Consider the following 23,536-nt stretch of genomic DNA (forward strand, 5'->3'; position numbering starts at 1 on the left):
GTACTTAGCTGTGGATCATTCATTCTCCTTGCTGTAAAGTATACAATAATGTGAATATACCACAATTTGATATTGTGCTATGGATGGACATTTAGGTAGTTTTATTTTGGACTATTATAATGGATAATGCTGCTATGAGGATTTTATAGTTATTTTTTAGGTAGGAAGACTTTTTTTTTTTTAATAATTTTATTTATTTATTTTTTTCCCCCAAAACCCCAGCAGATAGTTGTATGTCATAGCTGCACATCCTTCTAGTTGCTGTATGTGGGACGTGGCCTCAGCATGGCCAGAGAAGCGGTGCGTTGGTGCGCGCCCAGGATCGAACCTGGGCCGCCAGCAGCGGAGCGCGTGCACTTAACCGCTAAGCCACAGGGCCGGCCCAGGAAGACTTTTTTTAATTAAAAATTGTATTGAGATTCCTGTAGCTATGTTTTGATGAGCACACCCACATTTCTTTTGGGTGTGCTTCTTGGCTCTGTGGCTCTGCTGGCTCACAGGATGTGTGTATGTTCAGCTTTCGTAGGTGCAACCACTTTGGAAAACGCTTGGTACAGTTTACGCCCCATCGACACTGTAAGATAGAGCAGCTTCACAGCTTCGTCAACATTGGCATTTTCTCTCTTTTTCATTTTGGGTTTTCTGGTGGGTATGTAGTGGTATTGTGGTTTTCCTTTGCATTTCTCTGATGACTAATGATGTTGAAGATCTTTTCCTGTGCTTATTGGCCATTTAGTATAGTATTTTAGGAAGACTTTCCTGCAGATTCAGCAAATGTACACCTCTTGTGTGCAGCTCACTTGGTAAGTGAGAAGTCTAAAGGTGTTCGTTGCAGTACCTCAGTGTGGTGGAGAGTGACATCGTGTCAGACTGCTTGTTTCAGAAAGCAGACCTTGAAATTTCCTTCTGGGTAATGCTTTGTTTTTCTACCCATAAAGTGGGAATTAATCTTTTTATAAAATACCCTAAGAATGAAATGCCTTACCACAATGTTAAACATGTAAAAACTCACCTTTTAATAAGAAACTCAATACTTTGTAATTGCCAGCCTTATTAATGATTTAAAAAACACAATCCTAGGATGGGGGAAATGGGTGAAGGTGGTCAAAGATACAAACTTCCAGTTACAAGATGAGTAAGTTCTGAGGATGTCATGTGCAGCAGGCTGACTATAGCTAACAGTACTGTATTATGTACTTGACAGTTGCTAAGAGAGTAGATTCTCACCACACACACACGAAATTGTAACTATGTGAGGTAATGAATGTTAACTAACGTTATTGTGGTAATCATTTTGCAGTATACAGAAGGTCCCTGACTTACAGTGGTTCAACTTAACAATTTTTCAACTTTACGATGGTGCAAAAGCAATGCACATTCAGTAGAAAGCATACTTCGAATTTTGAGTTTTGATCTTTTCCAGGGCTGGTGATATGCTGTATGATACTCTCTTGTGATGCTGGGCAGTGGCAGAGAGCCGCAGCTCCCAGTCAGCCTGCACTCAATGAGGGTGAACAACTGATAGACTTACAACCATTTTGTACCCTTATAGCCATTCTGTTTCTCACTTTCAGTACGATATTCAGTAAGTTACATGATATATTCAACACTTTATTATAAAATAGGCTTTGTGTTAGATGATTTTGCCCAACTGTAGGCTAATGTAAGTGTTCTGAGCACGTTTAAGGTAGGCTAGGCTAAGCTATGATGTTCGGTAGATTAGTATATTAAATGCATTTTTGACTTAATGGTGTTTTCAACTTATGATGGGTTTATTAGGACATAACCCCATCGTAAATTGAGGAAGATGTGTATACATATATCAAATCATTATGTAGTACACCTTACACGTATACCTTGTTACATCTCAGTTATATTTCAATAGAACTGGGGAAAAAAACCTCACAATCCTAGACATATTCCTTGTGTTTGGAACCTCACAAGTAAAACAAAAGTGACATTTTCTCTAGTATGTTAGTCTCCAAAGTGAACGTGTGCACCCCAGAAAGAGATCAAAGTCGTCTTTTAGAGTTTAGAAAAAATATATGCTTATGGTTATTTTTCTCATCCTGTTTGGTTGCTATTTTGGGGTTTTATAATGTGTAATACAGTAATATAATTTATACATATATGAATGTATTGTTGCCAGATTTTTTCTTTTTAAGTAAACACTTTTTTTTTTCTGGTTGTTTATATATTTATTAATTTTTATTTATTTATTTTTCCCCCAAAGCTCCAATAGATAGTTGTATGTCATAGCTACACATCCTTCTAGTTGCTGTATGTGGGACGCGGCCTCAGCATGGCCGGAGAAGCGGTGCGTCGGTGCGCGCCCGGGATCCAAACCCTGGCTGCTAGCAGCGGAGCGCGCGCACTTAACCACTAAGCCATGGGGCCAGCCCTAAGTAAATGCTTTTTGAGGTATACTTTACATAGGATAAAAGAAGGCTATTTTAAGGATACCTTTCAAAGAGTTTTGACAGATATATACATCTGTGTAATCAAAACCCTAATCAAGGTAATAGAACATTTCTGTCTCCCCCAGAATCTCCCTCCTGCCCCTTTGCAGTCAGCCTTATCATCCCACTTAAAAGCCCCAGGCAGTCACCGATCTGCTTTCCATCACTGTAGATTAGTTGTATCTTTTCTGGGATTTCTTATGAATTGAACCATGCAGTGTATACTCTTCAGTTTGGCTTTTTTTGATTAACGTGTTTTTGAGATTCATCCATGTTGCTTGTTTGGACAGTTTTTTCTTTGTGATTATTGAGTGGTATTTGAGAAGTATTCTCTTGTATGGATGTACCACCATTGGTTGATCCATTCACCTGTTACTGGACACTTGGGCAGTTTGCAGTTTGGACTGTTATGAATCATGCTGCTGGGAACATTTGTGAACAAGTCTTTGTATGGACAGATACTCTCATTTCTCTTGGCCAAATACCTAAGAGTGGAGTGACTTTACTAAGAAGCCAACAGACTTTTCCAAAGCCATCTCACCATTTTGTACTCCTGCCAGCAGTGTGGGAAAGTTCTAGTTGCTCTGTATCCTTGTGAACACTTGGTTTTGTCAGTCTTCTTATATTAGCCATTCTTTGGATGTGTAGTGGTATCTTTATCGTGGTTTTGATTTGCATTTCACTGATGATTAATGATGTTGAGCATCGTTCCACATGCCTGTTAGCCATTCCTATATCTTCTTTAGTGACGGTCTATTTGACCATTTTTAATGGGTTGTGTTCTATTATTAAATTATAAGAGTTCTTTACATATCCTGAAAAAAGTCATTTGTGAGATATATGTATTGTGAATATTTCTCCCATTCTGTCCCTTGCCTTTTCATTTCTTGGTGGTGTACTATTCATTTATTGTATATATTCATATATTGACTACTGCTTAATTTTTCACTTTGATGTATACAGTCAAAAATCTTGCTCTTCTGCATTAGCAGAAGGAATTACTATAAACTGAGTAGAGTAAGGAGGCACTGCCCCACAGCTTCTCTTAGGAATTCAGTCTGGGTGAGGTGTGACTTTGTTGGAGAGACTGCTTTGGTTTCACGTGAATGTTATTTGGGCAAGTTTAGGATAGAGTAATCGCAAGAGCAGTCCTACCTCAGAGGAGTAATTGCTTCTTGTTGAGCACCTACTGTATGCTTAGTGAGCTTGTCCGTTGCTACCATTGGCAAGACAGCCAGAGAGTCTACCCACCGTCTGCATCAGGAGCCTGTGGATATGGTGTTTTGTGATCCAGAGGAGAGAGGGCTAAGGGGGTTATTTCTCACCACTAGTGGAAATCTTCATTAGTCTAGAACATGTCCTGGATGACTGAAAATTACATACTGAAAATTAAAGTAGAATTTGTACTATATTTTACAAGGCTACTGGAACTACAAAGCATCCCAGTCAACCACACTAATACCCAGTGCTGCCCTCACCTGGCATCAGGATCTTGATGGATGTGGTCTTTGGAGCCAGCCTTTCCCCCAACGGCAGATTGTCACACCAAGGTGTAGACAAGGCAGCTCTTTCCCGCACTTTGATGGATGGAATTGCAGTGCAGCAAGTTGGGGGAGAGGGGACAACAAGCAAACAAAATTCTTCTCCCAGCCAAAGAAACCCCAGAAGCAGTGGGCAGCTGCTTGTGAAGCTGCTGGAACCCAACACTAGTTCCCTAAATTGGGTCAGGAATGTTTCTGGAATCAATGGTTACTGGTCTGTGGATACAAAAGCAGCTCTGTTTGTGGAAATGCAGCATTTCCTGATGTCTAATGCCTTAGACACAAGGCTGGCTCCATAATATGTGGGGTCTAGTGCAAAAAGAAAAAGTAGATTAAGAAAGCAGGAGAAAAGGGGCTGGCCCGGTGGCGTAGTGGTTAAGTTCACATGCTCCACTTTGGCGGCCTGGGATGCGCAGGTTCAGAACCCGGGCGCAGATCGATACACCGCTAGTCAAGTCGTGCTGTGGCGGCATCCCGTATAAAGTAGAGGAAGATGGGCACAGGTGTTAGCCCCGGGCCAACCTTCCTCAGCAAAAAGAGGAGGATTGGTAATGGACGTTAGCTCAGGGTTAATCTTCCTCACAAAAAAAAAGCAGGAAAAATGGTTTTCATTTCTTCTGCGGTCTCTCTCTCAACCTGCCATTGTGTTTTTGTTATTTAATATCGAGCTTTCTTAGGCAAAGGGATACTCATGGGGCAAGTGTAGACCCTGCCAGGTGCCCAAGTTGCCCCTGTCCAGGCCCCACGTGGGACAGAGGATGGTCGTGGCGGGAAAGGGGGTTTGGAAGGCAAGATGTGTGTGAGCTGAGGCTCCAAGCCCTGGGCCGGGCTCCATTGTCCTGTTGGGCCTCACAAAACACAGGTTCAAAGATAAAATTACTATGAATTTCAAGATGGTAGCAGTAGAACATTAAACTTCATTTGCAGGCCCTGTGAGCACAGCGCCTGTGTGACTACACTAGCCATGTGCCCCTGCAGCTGGCCCTGTCTATATGTAAAAGCGTTATTTCATAAGCTGTGTAGTTTCTAAGTCATTTCGAAGTAAAATATGCAGTAGAAGGGCTTCACTCAAAGACTAGAGACACCAGCCAGTGTCTGAGCCAGGTTGCAGGTGTCTTATCGAAACAGCTGTTTGAGGCTCTGGGTGGAGGATTCATGCTAAACCTAACAAAAACTGAAATAGCATGGCCTGCTTTAATAAACACCGTTGTGTTTCATGAGTTTTCATAGAAAATTAGCGTTTTAGCTAATTTTAGCTAGGGATAAGAAGTTCAAGCTGAAGTGATGTGTTGCTTGAGGTTTATTGCTGAAGAGTGACAAAGAAAAGTATGGACTGTTTATGGTTTCTGACTTCTTTTCCAGTGTATTTTTTATTGTCCTAAACTGTCTTAAACTTGGTCAGGCTCTCTACTTGTAACTTGGGCACTGTAAGTCTCCACTGGCCTCTCAAAGCTGCCTTCTCTGCCAGGGAGCAGCGCAGCCCTTCCCTGAGCTGGCGCAGACCCCTTTCTGGGGTGAGGGTGCGCCCGCCAGTCTCTGGGCCATTGCATACCAATGGTGGTGGCAGCTTCGGGCCCTCGGTTCAGAGTGGCCTGTAAGCATGACTGACCGGCAGTGTGGGTGTGTTGCTCCTAGAGCAATGGAAAAGGCACCGTGGTGTGGGGAGTAATTTATGAGTCACTGACAAATTGATGAATTAAGGGCTACTAGTCATGAAAGGTTGTATTATAAGTTTTAATATTTCTTTCATAAATTAGAGGAAACTAGTAGAAGAGAATGATGAAAGTAGGCCCGTTTAAAGTGCCTCTTTAGCTTCAGTCCACCTCAGGGTTTGGAAAGAAGAGGAATTTTTCTTCCTTTCTTTTTTCTTTTTTTTTTTTTTGAGGAAGATCGGCCCTGAGCTAACATCTGCCAATCCTCCTCTTTTTGCTGAGGAAGACTGGCCCTGGGCTAACATCCATGCCCATCTTCCTCCACTCCACATGGGACGCCGCCACAGCATGGCTTGCCAAGCGGTGCATCATTGCGCGCCCGGGATCTGAACCGGCGAACCCCGGGCCGCAGCAGCGGAGTGCACACACTTAACCGCTTGTGCCACCAGGCCGACCCCTTTTCTTCCATTTTTGTAGAAAATAAAGAAGTATGGCTTGCCGTTGTGGCAGAGTTGGGACTAGAACCCATTTTTAAACTCCCATGTTAGTGTTCTTCCTTCGTGGTAATGTTCAGTTGAGTCCCGAAGGCTGTTCTCTTCCACCAGACCTGCTGAGATTCTCAGGCTTCTTCTATTCCATGGCCTGGTGCACACGCCCTCTCTACACTGAGGACGCTGAGGTCTGTTTCCGTCCAGGCTTCACTAAGGGACAGTTGGACGCCCCCTGGGGTGATGATAGGTAATGGGCACCTCACAGATCATGTGTCCATTTAGCCATCGCACCCCAGGCCTATTTCTTTTTCTTGCATTTTTTTTTTTTTTTTTTTTTTTTTTTGTGAGGAGATCAGCCCTGCGCTAACATCCGCCAATCCTCCTCTTTTTTTTTTTTTTTTTGCTGAGGAAGACGGCCCTGGGCTAACATCGGTGCCCATCTTCCTCCACTTTATATGGGACGCCGCCACAGCATGGCTTACCAAGCAGTGCGTCGGTGCGCGCCCGGGATCCGAACCAGCGAACCCCGGGCCGCCGCAGCGGAGCGCGCGCACTTAACCGCTTGCGCCACCGGGCCGGCCCCTTCTTGCATTTTTTTTGGTGAGGAAGATTGACCCTGAGCTAACATCTGTTGCCAGTCTTCCTGTTTTTGCTTGAGGAAGATTGGCCCTGAGCTAACATCTGTGCCAGTCCTCCTCTATCTTGTATGTGGGACACCACCACAGCATGGCTTGATGAGTGGTGTGTAGGTCCATGTCTGGGATCCAAACCTGCGAACCCCAGGCTGCCAAAGTGGAGTGTGTGAACTTAACCAATATGCCACTGGGCCAGCCCCAGTCCTGTTTCTCATCCATCCATCCATCCGCAGGTCAGTAATTGGTGCTGACGTTCGTTTAGTCACATGAGCCAGAAACATGGAGGCAGTCATCTTGCAGTCTTCTTCCCTCAGTGTCCGCACGTATCAGTGTATCAGCAGGGCCGTTTATTTCCATCTCCCAAACCAGTTGACCCCCTCCTCTCTGTCTGTCTCCACTGCCCTGTGTGGTGTGAACGCCACACGCCCTGGGCTCCTTGGGAGCCTCCTCACTGGTTTCCTCCTTCTCACTCTTACCTCCCAGTCCACTCATCAGTGTAACTGTCCACATGTTTTCCCAAATGCAGATGAAGATTCTGTTGCCCTCCACTTTTCTTGGTGATCGCTGTTGCTCACACCAAGTCATTGATGGCCTCAGAACTCTGTCCACTCCATATAACACATTATTTTTGTTAATACAACCTTTTCCTTTTCCAATCCTGAGATTAAACTATTAGAGTTTATTCCCCTTCACATTAGATTATCTTTGTCAGCTGTAACAGGTGAATGGTTTATTTAGAGTTGCTGGTCTCTCATTTCTTGCCCTGGAGAACAGGTCAGCAACTCAGCTCAGTGACTCTGAGGCTAATTGCATAGGTGAAATGATTTTGCAGATATCTCTTGGGATTGCTAACACAAGGGAGGTGATATCGTTTGGGAGAGGTCCTGCCTTGACTGCAGGCATGGCCATGGGACTTGCTACTTCCTTCTGTCTTTTTTCTCTGTCTCGAGACCGGCAATGTCCTAAATGGGGCCACCGCATCAGCCTGGGTCCCAGAGCAAAAGACATGTGGAGCAGAGCAGCCTCTAACAAAGTGAGTGAATGGCAGAAGCTCGATCCAAACCTTCGCCGTGACCCAGAGATCTGGGGCCATTTGTTACTGTAGCAAGATTCAGCCTGTGCTGGCTGGTGGATTTTGTGTGTCAGGCACTCAATGCTGTGCTGAGGAACATGGTTTGGGAGATACTGTTCTGTGTGCATATTGCTACATTTAGGATGGGACGAATATTCTTCCAAGGGGAGAAGAAATCCAAAGTACGGAGTATGGTGTCACCACAAACCGCACCTTCTTGGGTCATAATTTTGAAGCCCAGTGGCAGGATGATGTTAGATTTAATAGACATCAGCTGTGCTGGGTGAATGAGAGTGCACAGGCGTCAGGGTCACTTGTGTGAATGTGGCCATGACACTGTCGTGTGTACCCCAAGACTGGGGTCATACTTTCCTGCTTAGCCCAAGGCTGACCATCAGGGACACACAATGGCCCTGGATGAGGGTCAGGAATTGGTGAGAATTGCAGTGAGGTGACATTTCATAACTGTGTCAGGTGTCCCACAGAGTTGTCCTTGGAATTTGAGGGGATTCTGAAATGCCATAGACATCCACGGGAAGAGAGAGGATGATAAGAGTGTGTCTCAGAGCAGGGCTCTCAGACTGTCCCTGGTGAAGGTCCAGTCCATCATGGACTGGTACTTCTGTAAAATATAATCAAATGGGAAGAGTGAAATGGTTTCCAGACACTCTGTGTTCTCACCTCGTCATGGCTGATGACGGACAGCTCCCAGAGTGGCAGCGCCTAGGTCATTGAGCTTTGCACTGGATGTTTTGAAAGTTTCCACATTTTTTTCTTTTTCTTTGAAATTACTTCAGACTTATAGAAAAGTTGCAAAAATAGAACAGAGAATTCCCATTTTCCCAGATTCCCAAAATATTAACATACCACACTTGCTTTATCTGTTTTTTTCCTGAAACTTTTGAAAGTAAATTGCATACATGAGGCATTTTTACCTCTAAAATATTTCCATGTGTATTTCCTAAAAACATTCTCTTCCATAACCTCAGCACAGGTACCAACACCAGTCAGTGTCAATACAACACTAACCTGCTGACCTTATTTAGATTTTAGTGATCCGTTGCTGATGCCCTTCATCGCAAAAGAAAAACAAGACCTTTTTCTAGAGTAGGCTCATGCTGCAGGGAACGCTCTGCTCCTTTGTGACTGTTCTCTGCCTTTCTTTGTCTTCCATGAAATTGATGTTTTTGATGAGGACAGGCCAGATATTTTGTAGAATGCTCCTCCATTTGGATTTGCCTGATGTTTCCTCTTGGTGAGATCTGGGTTAGTTATTTTTAGCAGGAAGCACAGGGGTGAGGTTGTCTCCTCTCAGCGCACCACAGTGGGGACACTGCTGCCACTTTGTGCTGTGACAGTGAGGGAAGCGTCTGCGGGTCTCTCCCCTGCACCGCTGCAGTTAACTCTGGTTCCCTCCAAAGCGGTCTCCTCGTCTTCAAGGCATCAAACTGAGTAGGTGCTGTGTAGATCACTGAATTAGGTAAAATAACAAACTGTAAAGAGTTTGTTGAATTTTCTGAAATACTCTTTAAAAACAGCAACTCCGGAGTTATCTTAATAATGACTCTGGTTTGTATTCAGATGTGTTTTTTTGAGTAGGCAGAAATGGATCCCTGTCGTGGGGCGATTTTTCCAACTCCGGGAGTATATCTGAGTAATCTGTGCCACGGCAGAGAAGGATATTCAGAGGCTGAGGGATGTGGTGGCTGTCCTCTGCAGTCCATGGGTGCCAAGGCCAAAGGCAGCTCTGCTGCGCTTACCTTTCAGAGCGGCACTGGAGGGGGCCAGATCTGCCGCTCCTCGCCTTAGCTCCTGGCCTCATCTCCTCCTCTGTAGGGTAAAGGACACATGAGCCAACCTCTTCTTGAGGTCAGCTGCACCTCTGAAGTGGCCTGATTGAACAGTGGGTGGCTTTGCTCATCCAGGTTCCCGGCAGATGTTCCTCGATGCCTCCAGGTCTGCGTCCTCGTTTGTGAAACGAGGGGTCTGTCTATAGGTCTGCATTTATGAGGTCCTGATTCTCGAGTATGGGTGGGAAGAGGCTGGACTCCTTTGCTTCTGGACCTCAGAATGTGTAATGAGCTCTTGAAAAATACAGAGACTGGGGCTGGTCCCATGGCGTAGTGGTTAAGTTTGGTGCACTCTGCTTCGATGGCCTGGGTTCACAAGTTCAGATCCCAGGCACAGACCTACACCACTCATCAAGCCATGCTGTGGTGGCAACCCACATACGAAATAGAGGAAGGTGGGCACAGATATTAGCTCAGGACCACTCTTCCTCAAGCAAAAAGAAGATTGGCAACAGGTGTTAGCTCAGGGCCAATTTTCCTCATAAAAAAAAAAAAACTTAAAAAAAAAAATGCAGACACCATTGGAATCACTTAAAGAAGCTCTTGCAGTCAAGAGCCTGTTCTGGAAAAGGGCATTTATCCCATCACATTGGTAGGTTGTATGTAGTGAGCAGCTCTGACACACTTTTTTGAAAACTGGTTGTAGGGAATGCAGGAGTTTGACTAATCAGTTAATTAGTGAACTTGTTTTGCATAGAGCTGTCACTAAATTTAACTTTCTATTTGGTTGGAGACTTGTTTAAATATGGCTTGTTTCTGCATGGCTGTATGATGTTAGTTAAGTTGCAGCAAGGCTTGGCTTTGTACATAAAAAACGGGTCTTCACAATCCTTAAAGCTGCTTCAGGAATCTGTAAATTCAAAGCTCTAGACCCAAGCCATTGGCGTGCATATCTCATTTGTAAGAGTTTCCATTCCAACGAGAAAAATCCCTTTCACCAAGTACAGGAGAATAATGGAGAAGTGAGAGAAGGATATTTGCAACTCTGAATTCATATTAAAATTGTTAACATTTGTTCAAGTAAAGGAAACTTAATTTTTATCAGAGTCCTTCACATAAGTTTAAAACCATCAGCTGTTGTTACCACCGTCAGTTTTGATTTGTGGTTAGAGATGTGCAGCTTCTCAGAGGTGTTCAACACTCCAGGCTCCTCTCCCGTGAGACACATATCTGGTCATTTTGTACTTAGGGATTTGCAATTCTGCTTCCTGCTGTCAGACTTGCTTTTCTTTTCTTTCTTTTTTGGTGAGGAAGATTAGCCCTGAGCTGACGTTTGTTGCCAATCCTCCTCTTTTTTGCTGAGGAAGATTGGCCCTGGGCTAACATCCATGCCCATCTTCCTCTACTTTATATGTGGGATGGCTGCCGCAGCATGGCTTGACAAGCGATGCGTAGGTCCGTGCCCAGGATCTGAACCTGCGAACCCTGGGCCCCCGAAGTGGAGTGCGTGAACTTAATCACTACACCATCAGGCCAGCCCCATGGCTTGCTTTTCTTATTGTTCATTTCTTAATCTTTCCCTTTCTTCTATTATTTTGTCATATTTCTCAGAGTCGCCTAAACAGATTCATATTCATATACTGAGCTTCATTACAGATCTTTGAGAATCAAAGTATTTTTAAGAACACACCATGTTAGGTATTGTGATGATAAGTGTGAACATGGCAGCATGCAATTGCTTTTCCAGATCAGTCCGGTATCTTCCAGGCACTCACACCCTCACCCTGACTTGAAGTGCTTCGTGGGAATAAGTTGCAGGGCCAGGGAAGAGACCACCTCAGGCTTTGGCCAGGTCAGAGCCGGTGCAGGGAAGTGGACCAGTGTGCACAGACATAATGGGCCTTCCAGCCCTGAAATCCAGGCTGCTCAGTGGTGGTGTGAGGAACTCAGAGGTCTGGGGAGGATCTGTTCACCTAGGTTTATCTTCAGCTTCATGCTGTTATCATGTTTTGCTGCTCTTTTTAGTTTTGTGAGGCAACTAATCAAAATTATTCCACTATTTTTTATTTCTAGCTTAGCAAAGTCAGGCAGCAGTCAGTCACCTACCCTAAAGAGGAGCAAGGGTTTTATAACTAATTGGACTCCGTAGAGAACTTGAAAACGGTTGTAATGTATTTTGCTTTGAACGTAACCTACATAGAAAATTCAGTTATAATTATAACATGGGTACCCGTGTAATCACAATGCAGGTAAAGAAATAGGCCATTGTTAGCACAAAAGTATAGAAAATGGGTCTGTGCAGCAACTAGAAGGATGTGCAACTATGACATACAACTATCTACTGGGGCTTTGGGGAAAAAAAGGAGGCGGATTGGCAATAGATGTTAGCTCAGAGCCGGTCTTCCTCAACAAAAAGAGGAGGATTAGCATGGATGTTAGCTCAGGGCTGATCTTCCTCACAAAAAAAAAAGAAAGAAAATGGGTCTGTGAACCCCCTGTCGCATTATTGACATTTTGCTAATTTCTATATCCATCTACACAGATGGCTTTTTTATTTTTAAAAAAACTCTCTCTATTGAAGGTACACTATATGTACAGAAAAGTGTATATATCATACATGTATAACTCAATGAATTTTCACAAACAGGAACTCACTAATGTAGTCAGAACCCAGATTAAAAAAAATAAAAAGTTACCAGGATGCCTGGGTAGCTTTTAAATGTTTCCAGGCTCATACGTGTATGAGAAGGTGTTCACTCTTAGATGAAAACACAGAGATACCATTTTTACCTGTCAAGGGAGTGGAGTTGGTGGCAGCAGTGTCCACTGATGGCCAGGACAGAGGACAGGATGCTCTTGCACACTGTGTGTCAGAGGCTGTCAGCAGGTGGCCTGGCAGTGCCTTGCCTCATTTTAGACGCCCTGTGTGCCCTTGGAGCCCGAGGTTTACAGACACTGCCTGTGCTGTGGAGGTAGCCATGCGACAGTGTCAATCGTTGTCTTTAATTAGAAACGTTGGGAATCAAACACAGAGGAAGGATGTCCTCGATGTGGTGGTGCCCTGCCCCAAAGGCAGCACTCAGCTGAGTTGGTATACACAGACTCTGTGGGTGACACTTGGGGAAAGTGCAAGCTGAGGACCAACATGGAGAGTGTGGTCCTATTTTGTGAAAAACAAAAATAAATACCGAGAGACACATACGTGCCCCCTGAGAGAGGGAAGAGCTTTCCTTTCTCGAGTTTCCCTCTTGGAATTGTGCACAGTGCTGTGTGTTGCGTCTGCAGCATTTGGAGGACGGGCCAGGGTGTGTGCTGTTCGTCTGGTTAAGGCTGGTCTTTCTGTAAGTTCTCAGGGTGGTGATGGCACAAACAGCGCAGCCAGCAACAGATGCCCATCTGTAGGAAAAGTCAGTATTGACATCTTGAAGTGGAACTGAAGGTAGTTGGTTTTTCCATTTTAATAAACATCTGAGTGTTCGATAAATATTATTTGAACTAATCTCATGACACTCAGAGAGACGCTATCATCTCTGTTTTATGGATGAGGAAACTGAGGCACAGAGAGATCACTGCTCTGCAGGATTGGAGGCCTGTGTGCCAGGTGACAGAACTTGTTCTAATGGCCCGGCCTTCCTGGTGAGGGGAGAATGATGACTGTCGTCTGAGGACGGGCTCAGGAGCTGTCACGGGTGTCATAGAGACTGGGGGCCTGATAGACAATCTTGTGGGGATGATGGCCCAGTCTCCTGGCAGGTCCTCTAACAGTTTTGCTTCCATTCAGATTTGATAAACACCTTTTGTCCCAAATTGCTTTTATTTGGTTAAAAAAATCATTACCAAGAGTGTTACAGATAATCTTAACTCCAGGTTCACTGATTTGATTTAATTTAATTTAATTAATTATTTATTTTGTGAGGAAGATCAGCCCTGAGCTAACACCCAGTGCCAATCCTCCTCTTTTTTGCTAAGGAAGATTGGCCCTGGGCTAACATCCATGCCCATCTTCCTCTACTTTATATGGGATGCCGCCACAGCATGGCTTGAAAAGCAGTGTGTCAGTGCGCTCCCGGGATCCGAACCTGTGAACCCCGGGCTGCTGAAGCGGAGCGCGCGCACTTAACTGCTGTGCCACCGGTCCGGCCCCTAATTTTATTTTTTATTTTTTCTTTGTGTGGTTTCTCACCTGTGTGGCAGACAAAGTAGTACAATATTTAATTTGATTTAATAAGTATCTTTAGCATCAGTATTGATAAATACTGGTGGTCTGGTGGGTTCCCAGAGAACCACACCACCTGTCTGTTGGTTGTCATACTGTGGCAGCTGCATTTTGTTGTAATGCTAAAAGCTGTACCATGGTATTTCAAATACTAGCAGGGTCACCCATGGTGGACAGGTTTCAGTGGAGTTTCCAGACCAGACAGAGTAGGAGAAAGGACCTGGCCACCCACTTCCAAAATACTTGGCCATGAAAACCCTATGGCTGGCAGCAGAGTGTTGTCTGATATAGTGCTGGAAGGTGAGAGGATGGCACAAAAGACCAGGCAGTGTTCCACCCTGCTGTCCACAGGGTCGCTAGAAGTTGGAATCAACCCCACAGCCCTAACAACAAATTGATAAATACAATTTTTCAACAAGTTTTGGTTTCTGTAAGTTACACACTTGATGTTCATTCTGTTCATCTTTCCATTTATCTCAGTTACTTGGCTCCACAACTCCGCCAGCTCAGAAGGCCCCATCTCCCTGTCTTACTGGACTCCTTGGCTCCCAAAGAGCACCCATTGCCCTGTGGTTCCTGAATTATGTCTTGTCACTGTGTAAAGAGCCCATCAGGGAGGGCAGAGCCGTGCTGGTCTTGCTTAGGGTCTACACACAGGGCAGGGCCTCCTTGTGATAACAAGAAAGAGAGCATTGCCGGTGTCTCACCTGGTTTCTGCCTCTGGGTCCACTGTTATGCTGGTGTGACAGATTGGTGTTGATCCTATTTGGTTGGTTCCCTGAACGTCACCTTGTTAGCAGAGAGGAGGACCCAGGAGATGGTTGCCTTGAGTCCTGGTAGGAGCTTTGGGTGGCTCACAGATCCTGGTGGAATCCTCCTTCCAGGCCAGCTTTCATGCCACCGTCTCAGAGGTGACAAGCCACCATATGCACTGGGCACTTTGTGCCCTGACACAGTGGATGGGTCTGCAGGTAACTTTCATATGGAGCTAGGGCATCAGATGGAGTGGGATCGAAACACCTGGCAGGTGATCCATTTTCTTTGAAAATGTAGCAATAAACGGAAAGTTTAAAACAAACATTGAATGCCACTTAACACAAAGTGTTTTTGAACTTTGCTCTTGACAGACTTTGGATAGCTCTTTTGACCTTGGCATTGTGTTTTCAGTGTAGACACAGTCATCTCTTGAATTGTTGCTGCATGTTGTGGGTCCCAGGATGACACCACTGCTTTTTAATTAAGGCTTTTCAACAGTACTGTTTGTGGTGCAGCTTGAAGCATTTTGGCATCTTTTGTTTACTAGTTTTTTCTTTTCCCTTGCTGCTCCTTGTGTTTCCTTTGGCTTGGATATCACTGGAGGTCTCTCTTTCTCTCTTGGTCTTAGTTGGTTCAGTTAATAATTTGGAAAGATGTAGAATAGACCTTGTTATACGTAGGAGGATCAGTGTCTATAGGACATTATTTTCAAACCCAAGAAGGTAGAACGTGCCCATGCTGTGTGGGTTTTCCCATGTCTGTTTATCGCTGCGGCCTGGGTCTTGCTGGTGTCCCGTCTGTGCCATGGTGGGATTCAGTACCGGTGAGCCCCTGGGCTCCACCTTCCTTCCTGGCCTTCTCAGGAATAGGCTGAGTTTCCATTTAACACAGCAGCTTGCTCAAAAGTTATTAAGTGGAGTTTCTGTGGGCATATAACATTGGGTAACCCAAACAAAAACTGTCTTCTACATAAGGGAGAAAAAGGAGGAACCTTATCCTTACTCCCATAATTGTCATATATGTTGTGCTAAAAATTTATTGGCCAATGGGGTTCTGTTTTTGTTGTTTTAAATGAGTTTTATTGCTTAATTGTGGATTCAATTTATTTATGTTCTTCTATTTCCATTGCCATGTGGTGGTTGGTTTTTTTTCTGTGTGTGTGAGAAAGATTAACCCTGAGCTAACATCTGTGTCAGTCCTCCTCTTTTTGCTGACAAAGACTGGCCCTGGGCTAACATCCGTGCCCATCTTCCTCCACTTTATACGGGAAGCCACCACAGCATGGCTTGACAAGTGGTGCGTCGGGATCTGAACCCCGGGCCGCCGTAGCGGAGCACGCACACCCAACCGCTACGCCACTGGGCCAGCACCAGTGGGGTTCTTAATCCCCTTCTTTTCTAGGCCTAGAGTTGATTATTCAAGTCTTGTGCTAGTGATAGAGGCAGTTGCAAGGTGTTCAATTATGGGCTTCTCATTTGTTGTATTCATGTGATTTGCTTATTTTAATTACCTTTTTGTGTGTGTGTGTGTGTGTGTGTGTGTGTGAGGAAGATCGGCCCTGAGCTAATAGCCCTTGCCAATCTTCCTCTTTTTGCTGAGGAAGATTAGCTCTGAGCTAACGTCTGTGCCCATCTTCCTCTATTTTATATGGGACGCCTCCAAGGCGTGGCTTGATGAGCAGTGCGCGTAGGTCTGTGCCCAGGATCCAAACCTGCGAACCCCCCGGGCTGCCGAAGCAGAGTACGTGAACTTAACCACTATGCCACCGGGCCAGCCTCTTAATTACCTTTTTAATACATGAAACTGGGCACTTTTTTATTAATTCAACGAGTGTGCGCTGAGGGCCTGCTTTATACATACCAGGGACTCTTCTAGGCTCCAGGTTATAACAGTGACCCCAGCAGGCAAGGGCTTTGCTCAAATGGAGCTTGCATGCCATTGGGGGTGACAACGAGCAAATGCATGTGTGACGTGCAGTCACATGGCCATAGTGAAATGAAGAACAGGGTAGGGTGGTCAGGGAAAGCCTTTGGATCGATGGGTAAGGTGTGAGAGGGGAACCCCCTGTGCAGTGATCAAGGGGAGGAAGGGATGAGAGGTAGGAGACATAGGGTCTGACCCACCCAGAGTGGGCTGGAAGCCTCTGGGGAGTTGGGAGCAGTGGAAGGATGGCACCCAAGGGATCTCATAAAGGAAACGCCTGTGCCCGAGGCAGGAGGGACAGATGCTGACGTTCCCTCTGGCCCTTTTGTATCATTGAACGCCACGTACAGATCTTGCTGTTTTAGAAACTCGCTCTGGCTTCTGGGTGCAGACAGGCTTGAGTGGGAACCTGAGAGAAGGGCGGGGCAGGAGGCGGTGAGGCGTGCCTGGGGCATCTCCTCTCTGTGGTGCAGCCATCCCTGCATGATGGGATGTTAGCGTCATCCCTGCCTGGCCTCCACCTACTTGATTGCAGCCTGTCTCCAGACATGGCTCAATGTCCCTGGGGACTGAGAACCACCACACAGGAGCAGATTGAGGTGGAGGTGTGTGAACTAGTGGTTTGGGACTGTAGAGATAATGGGTTTTCCCACTGTTTTTTGTATGCATTGGTTTTTTGGTGTGTTTGTGATTCTGTGACATGTTGTCACATGTACAGGTATGTGCAACCATGTTATGGTAGAGATGCAGACAACAGCTCCATCACACAGAGGACTCCTTGGGGCACCCCCTTTGGGGCTGCACGCCCTCCCCCTCCACCCCTGCCTGCCACCTGGCTGCTCTCCAAGTCTATAATTGTCATTTCAAGGATGTTATGTAAATGGAATCATACAGGATGTAACTTTTGGGGACTGGCTTTTTTCATTCAGGGTGATGCCCTACAAAGTGGTTGCTGTATCGATAGTTCATTCCTCTTTTTTGCCGAGTCGTGTTCCAAGATGTGGAAGAACCACAGTTTGTTAACCGTTCTCTCGTTGAAGGATGTTGGAGTAGTTTCCAGTGTTTGCCTGTTACGAATAAAGCTGCACTTGTGTGCAGGTTTGTGTGAACGTAGGTCTTCGTTTCTCCTGGGTAAATACCCAGGAGTGCAATTGCTTGGTTGTATGATATACATATGTTTAACTTTATGAGAAACTGCCAAACTGATTTCCTGGTGGATGCACCATTTTACCTTCCCATTAGCACGGTGGGAGAGATCTATTTCTCCACACCCTCGCCATTGCTTGGTGTTGTCAGTCTTTTAAATACTACCCATTCTAATAGATATTTAGTGGTATCTGATGGCAGTTTTAATTTGCGTTGCCCTAATGGCTAGTGATGTGGAACATCTTTTTATGTGTTTATTTGCCATCTGTATATCCTTGGTGAAGTGTTTTTTCAAGTCTTTTGCCCATTTTCTAAGTGGATTGTTTGTTTTCTTGCTGGATATGAGTCCTTTGTTGGATATGTGATTTGTAAAAATTTTCTCCTAGAAGGTGAACAAGGGGAGAAGGTGGCTTGTCTTTTCAATATCTTAGCAGGGTCTCTGGCAGAGCAGACATCTTCAGTTTTGATGATGGGCGTGTTTTGAAGGTGAGAGCTCATGGCACCAGCAGGTAGATGGGATGAGTCTTCGCTTCTGGCCTGAGCAACTGGGTGATGCCACTCACTGCCCAAGGGGGCTCTGGGGAGGAGCCAGTACCGGATCTAGTTAGAGATGCCCAGTGTGGGTGCACAGGGAGGCATGAAGAAGGCAGTGGGAGATGGGCTCTGGAGTGCAGGAAATCTGAATTTTGGAGTCATTGAAGTGTGTCTGGAATTGCAGGTCACAGGCCTGGTTGAGCTCGTCCAGGGAGTGAATGTGGATGGAGAAGCCCAGAAGCTGTAATCTCAGCCTGGGGCATTGGGCATTGGGACTGTAAAGGAGGAGAGTTCAGTACGGGATTGAGAAGGAGCCCCCAGAGGTAGAACAGGGAAGAGTGTGAGTGCTGGACCTCAGGAAGGAGGTGGTAGCTTGTCAGGTTCTGTTCCGTCCACTGAGACTGTGGAGGACTGACCGACTGTGCCTTATGAGGGAAGTAAAGGGACAGAGGCCTGCTGGCAGTGAATTCAAAGGAAAGAGTGTGAGGGGAGGAAGCCAGGCAGCCAGTGTCAAAACCCTGCTGGGTGGCGTCCTTTTTTGCCCCAGCTAAAGCATTGGGAAATACCGCCTTGAAGATCCACTGGAAGTGGGAGGGACGTGTGACCTCCACATGCTGGGCCCTTCATTGGTGGGCACCCCAGCAGGACAGGGTGGTGGGCAGAGCCGGCCGCCACTATGGGTGCCCCAGGATGGCCACACAGAGGTCAACTGAGCACCACTGGCGGGTCGTTTGGCCATTTAAATATACACAAATAAGGCGCTGTTTAACTGGGTGTGAAATCCAGACTCAGAGACCATGAGTCTATGGAGCTATTTTTAAATTTTATTCTTTGAAGGTATTTGGCTTGCAATACTCTTTTTAATTTTTTTTATAAATATACTGGAGTTGTGTCAAGGAAGCTATATTAAAGTGGAACCAGAGTGTTAAATTGTAAACCTTTTCCCCTGAAATTTAATATCTCTGGCTTGCTTCCTCAGTGAAAAAAGTGATAGGATTTTTTTTGAAAAAAAAGGAATGATTTTTCTTTCTTAAATAAGAAATAGCCACAAAATTGTGTGTTGCTTAATGACTCAGATATATTTATATATTTATTTTTAAAGGAATACTAAGTGGTTTTACATCTACTATATGACCTAAAACATATTTGTACAATTATTTTGAAAGGAGTCATGCAGATTAAGTGGTCTTTGAGTCTTTTGTGAGTCTGCTATACTTTTATTTTCCTATTTGGCTGGTCTAAATAATGTTTTTGTTTACTAGTGTTTTAAAGTCATAAAATGCCTTGTTTGTGGTTTCATTAAGTGACTCGTAACACATGAGATGAGCTTGAAGTGGGCTTCTCAAGGACTCCACACAAGAGGAGGCTTCAGTGCATTTGGGGACATGCGGGCTCTGCTTCCTGCTCTGAGTGGGACACCTTGTCCTCCAGTCCGGAAGACGGGCACTGACAGTTGGCTTTTCTTTTGCAGGTGCACATTCAGGTTCCCGAGCACAAACATCAAGATAACATTCACTGCCCTGTCCAGCGAGAAGAGGGAGAAGCAGGAGACACCTGAGTCCCCAGTGAAGCCCGTGCAGGCCCACATCTCGCCCCTGACCATCAACATTCCAGACACCATGGCCCACCTCATCAGCCCCCTCCCTTCCCCCACAGGAACCATCAGGTATAGCAGCTTCCATGGCAGGTGGGGATCACTGTGTGGTGGGGGGACGTGCATGCTGTGATGTTCATGACCACATCCACATTTCAGTCCTCCTGCCTTGGGATTTTCGGAAGCCATCATAAGTCACAGGAATGGGCAGGAGCACACAGCAATGCCTTCTCCCTTCTCTGTGGCTTAAGTACGTGGAGAGGGAGACACTGAGGGCACTTAAAATACCATTTAGTTTCCAAACACTGTCTGCTCTCAGTTTCTTGTGTTATGAAACACAGTTCCCAAATGTTCCTGGTTTTTACTTACAGATTCTTTTTATTTGAGTATAAGTTGAAGGGACAGATAATTTGTCATATTGATCTAAAGTCTGAGATAGGTTTTCCTTTTCATACAAAAAAAATTTTGAGTTTTGTTAGCATGCTACAATTTCATGTCAATTTGGATGACTTCTACTTTGGATTGATGAGTTTGACCAGAGTGAAGTGACAAACTTGTGTTTGTCGTGATATCCTAAGAGAGACTGGAAGCAGAGGAGGGCAGCTTCAGGGCACACTCTGCAGCAGAACTGGAACCCACTGCACAACAGTCAGGTTGTGCCAAGCTTTCAGAGGACAGTAGCTGCGAGTCAGGTCAAGAACAGCCACGGAACCCTGCAGATGTGTGTTCTTGGTTTGGGTTAGGTTGCAGCGTGTGGTTGAAGCAGAACTCCACTGTGAATGTGGGTCCACTGTGACCGTGGGGCAAGGCTCAGACAGGTCAATCCTTTTATGTTCTGTTGGCTCTTAGAAGAGTGGCATATGTACTTAGGCATCTTCTTAGCTGTGAGTGATGTTAGACTTAGGTGTGAAACGAATACATTTGCTTCTCTCTAGAGTCAGGCTCTTGCTGTGCAGGTCTGTACACAGGGCATAGCTGGGAAGTGGGAAGGGCCATCTCATCCACTTGGGTTGCCCCTGCATGAGGCAGAGCAAATGAGGGCACAAAGGGACCTGGCAGCTCTGGATTATGCCTTTAGTCCAGTACTTCTGTTTCCTTTCTTAAAAACCAGCATCAATAGTAGGCCTTCTGGAAAGGTGTCTGTGTTGCATTTATTGGTTAAATGGAGGGAGCAGCCTGCTGGCCTCTGGCTACTGTCCTGTGCTTGGCACCTTGGGCATGCAGCTGCCGTTGGCGTTGAGACCCTTCTCTGCCTTCTCCCATGGCTGCTCTGCTGAGGAAGCTGCCTCTGTCTCTGCCACTTGGTTGAATTCGTCTGTGTGTGACTAAATGGACCAGATAGTAAGTGCCACTGGGTAGGCAAAAGCCAGCAACACGGCGGCCAGATTTTTATTCAGTGCTGTGTGGAAAGTGAGCAGAATTCACAGAGGAGCTCAAAAGCCTGTGTTTAGCAAGTGGGATAACAGCTCGTGATAGGAGCAGCAGCCTTGGAGATGGGTGCACCGAGACACTAGATGAGCAGCGTGGAGATGGAAAGTTCCATGGGCACTCAGGGCAGGGGGGTGTTTGGAAACTTCAGGGTTTGGATCAGCTCCTGGCCCAGCTTCTCCTCACCCTCTGTTCCGTCTTCATCCTGTTTTCCTTGCTCGTCCCCTCCCCACACCCTGTGACATTCTCAGTATCGCGAGCATTGACCAGTGTAACACCTCTGCTAGATGAGACGCAGAGTGGAGGCCCGACTGTGGGCGGCTTACGGGTGGCACAAACTTGCCTTTCTAGAGCCATCATCCAGCCAGCAGGCCACTTACCTTCCCCAGGTTGACACTTTTTAAATGTTAGCTAGCTTTTAAAATCATAAAATGTGAGGTCCATGTGTGCAGTCTTGTTGTCTTTCTCATTCCTGTCTCTCTCCGGTGCTTTAAGAGTTGTTCCTGGCATGCAGTAAACACTTCTTTAATAGTTGAGTGCATATTCATGGTAGAGAGTCTAAGAGGTGCTACAGAGTGTGCAGGGCCCTCCCTACTCCTCCCTCTCCATCTCCTGGATCCCTCCTTTCCAGGTCAGGTTTTGGAGGTAACTATTGTTTCTTAGATATTTTTTCCAGAAATTTTCTATACATTTGCAATGCTTGTCTTTTTTTCCCTCAAATACTAATGAGATGTAACCATACATACTGTTCTATAACTTATGGGACTTTTAAACATTCTTATCCTGGTATTGTTTCATTTCAATAGCTCATTCTCTTTTTTAAAGTATAACGCAGGCCGACCTCAGAAATATTGCAGGTTTGGTTTCAGACCCCCACAATTGAGCAAATATTGCAATAAAGCGAGTCATGCGAATTTTTTGGTTTCCCAGTGCACAAAAAGTTATATTCATACTGTACTGTAGTCCGTTAAGTGTGCAATAGCATTAAGTCTAAAAAATCAATGTACATACTTTAATTTGAAAATACTTCATTGCTTAAAAATGCTAACCATCATCTGAGCCTTCAGTAAATTGTAATCTTTTTGCTGGTAGAAGGTCGTGTAAAAAACAGTATCTGGGGGCCGGCCCAGTGGTGTAGTAGTTAAGTTCGCGCACTCTGCTTCAGCGGCCTGGGGTTCACAGGTTCGGATCCCGGGTGCGGACCTATGCACAGCTTACCAAGCCATGCTGTGGAGGCATCCCACATACAAAATAGAGGAAGATGGGCACAGACTCAGAGCTAATCTTCCTCAGCAAAAAGAGGAGGATTGGCAATGGATGTTAGCTTAAAGCCAGTCTTCCTCACAAAAAACTGCAGTTTTTTGTTGTTGTTGTTCTATCTGCCAAGCACAATAAAGCGAGATATGCCTGCACTGTTGAGAAAAGGGGGCATAAACTAAATATACAACTCGGCGAGTTATGGCAAACGAACGTGGCCTGTAATCAGCACAGAGATCAAGAATCAGAGCATTCCTGGGGCCGGCCCCGTGCCACAAGCGGTTAAGTGCACGCGCTCTGCTGCGGCAGCCCAGGGTTCGCCGGTTCGGATCCCGGGCGCGCACTGACACACCTCTTGGCAAGCCATGCTGTGGCGGTGTCCCATATAAAGTGGAGGAAGATGGGCACAGATGTTAGCCCAGGGCTAGTCTTCTTCAGCAAAAAAAAAAAAAAGAGGAGGATTGGCAGATGTTAGCACAGGGCTGATCGCCTCACCAAAAAAAAGAACATTCCTAGTGCCCCAGCCCTACCTTGTGAAAAAAAAAAGCGCGTGTTTAAAAATGCGTTCCTGTTTCTGTTTTCTACCTAACTGATCTGACGCATCTGTTCCTGGTGCCATTCACAGCCTGCATGAATGTCTGTGTCCGTGGCCTCATCCCTTTTCCACATGACCTGTTCTCGGCCTGGCTGCCCTCCCCCTCTCTCCACACTCTCCCTGACATTTCTGGTGTAGCTGGAGGCCTCATCCTTCATCATAGCCTGTCCTCAGCTCCCCATTGGGGAGGGGACAAGTGGGGTGTGTGCTCTGTGCCCTTGGTAAGTTCTAGAACCATCCTGAGCCTCAGTTTCCTCACTGGTGAAACAAGTGAGCCACTACCTCCTTTGAGAGTTTGTTTTATGATTACATGAGATGACACACCTGGAAACAAATACCTGATTTCCACATGTTTCTTGAAGTGTTCTTAAATTTCACAGAGAATTAATGAGTGCATTTTTCCATAGGAAATGCTGATATTCTCTTTACTTTTTAAATTTGTTTTCC

The 23,536-nt window shown here is 45.5% G+C and overlaps 1 protein-coding gene across 3 annotated transcripts in view; it reads left to right on the plus strand.

Moving 5' to 3' along the window:
• The window catches only part of FOXK2 (forkhead box K2), an 84,693-nt gene that overhangs the window by 29,267 nt on the left and 31,890 nt on the right, over nucleotides 1–23,536 (plus strand). For all 3 annotated transcript variants that reach the window (XR_009222773.1, XM_058561970.1, XM_058561969.1), the window contains exon 2: nucleotides 19,687–19,881. Coding sequence is in view for 2 of the 3 variants with exons in the window: in XM_058561970.1 (XP_058417953.1) it covers nucleotides 19,687–19,881 (195 nt within the window). In the remaining variant the exon portion in view is untranslated. The remainder of the gene's footprint in view (nucleotides 1–19,686; nucleotides 19,882–23,536) is intronic.

The sequence above is a fragment of the Diceros bicornis genome, chromosome 18 (assembly GCF_020826845.1).
Source record: "Diceros bicornis minor isolate mBicDic1 chromosome 18, mDicBic1.mat.cur, whole genome shotgun sequence".
NCBI classification, from domain to species: domain Eukaryota; kingdom Metazoa; phylum Chordata; class Mammalia; order Perissodactyla; family Rhinocerotidae; genus Diceros; species Diceros bicornis.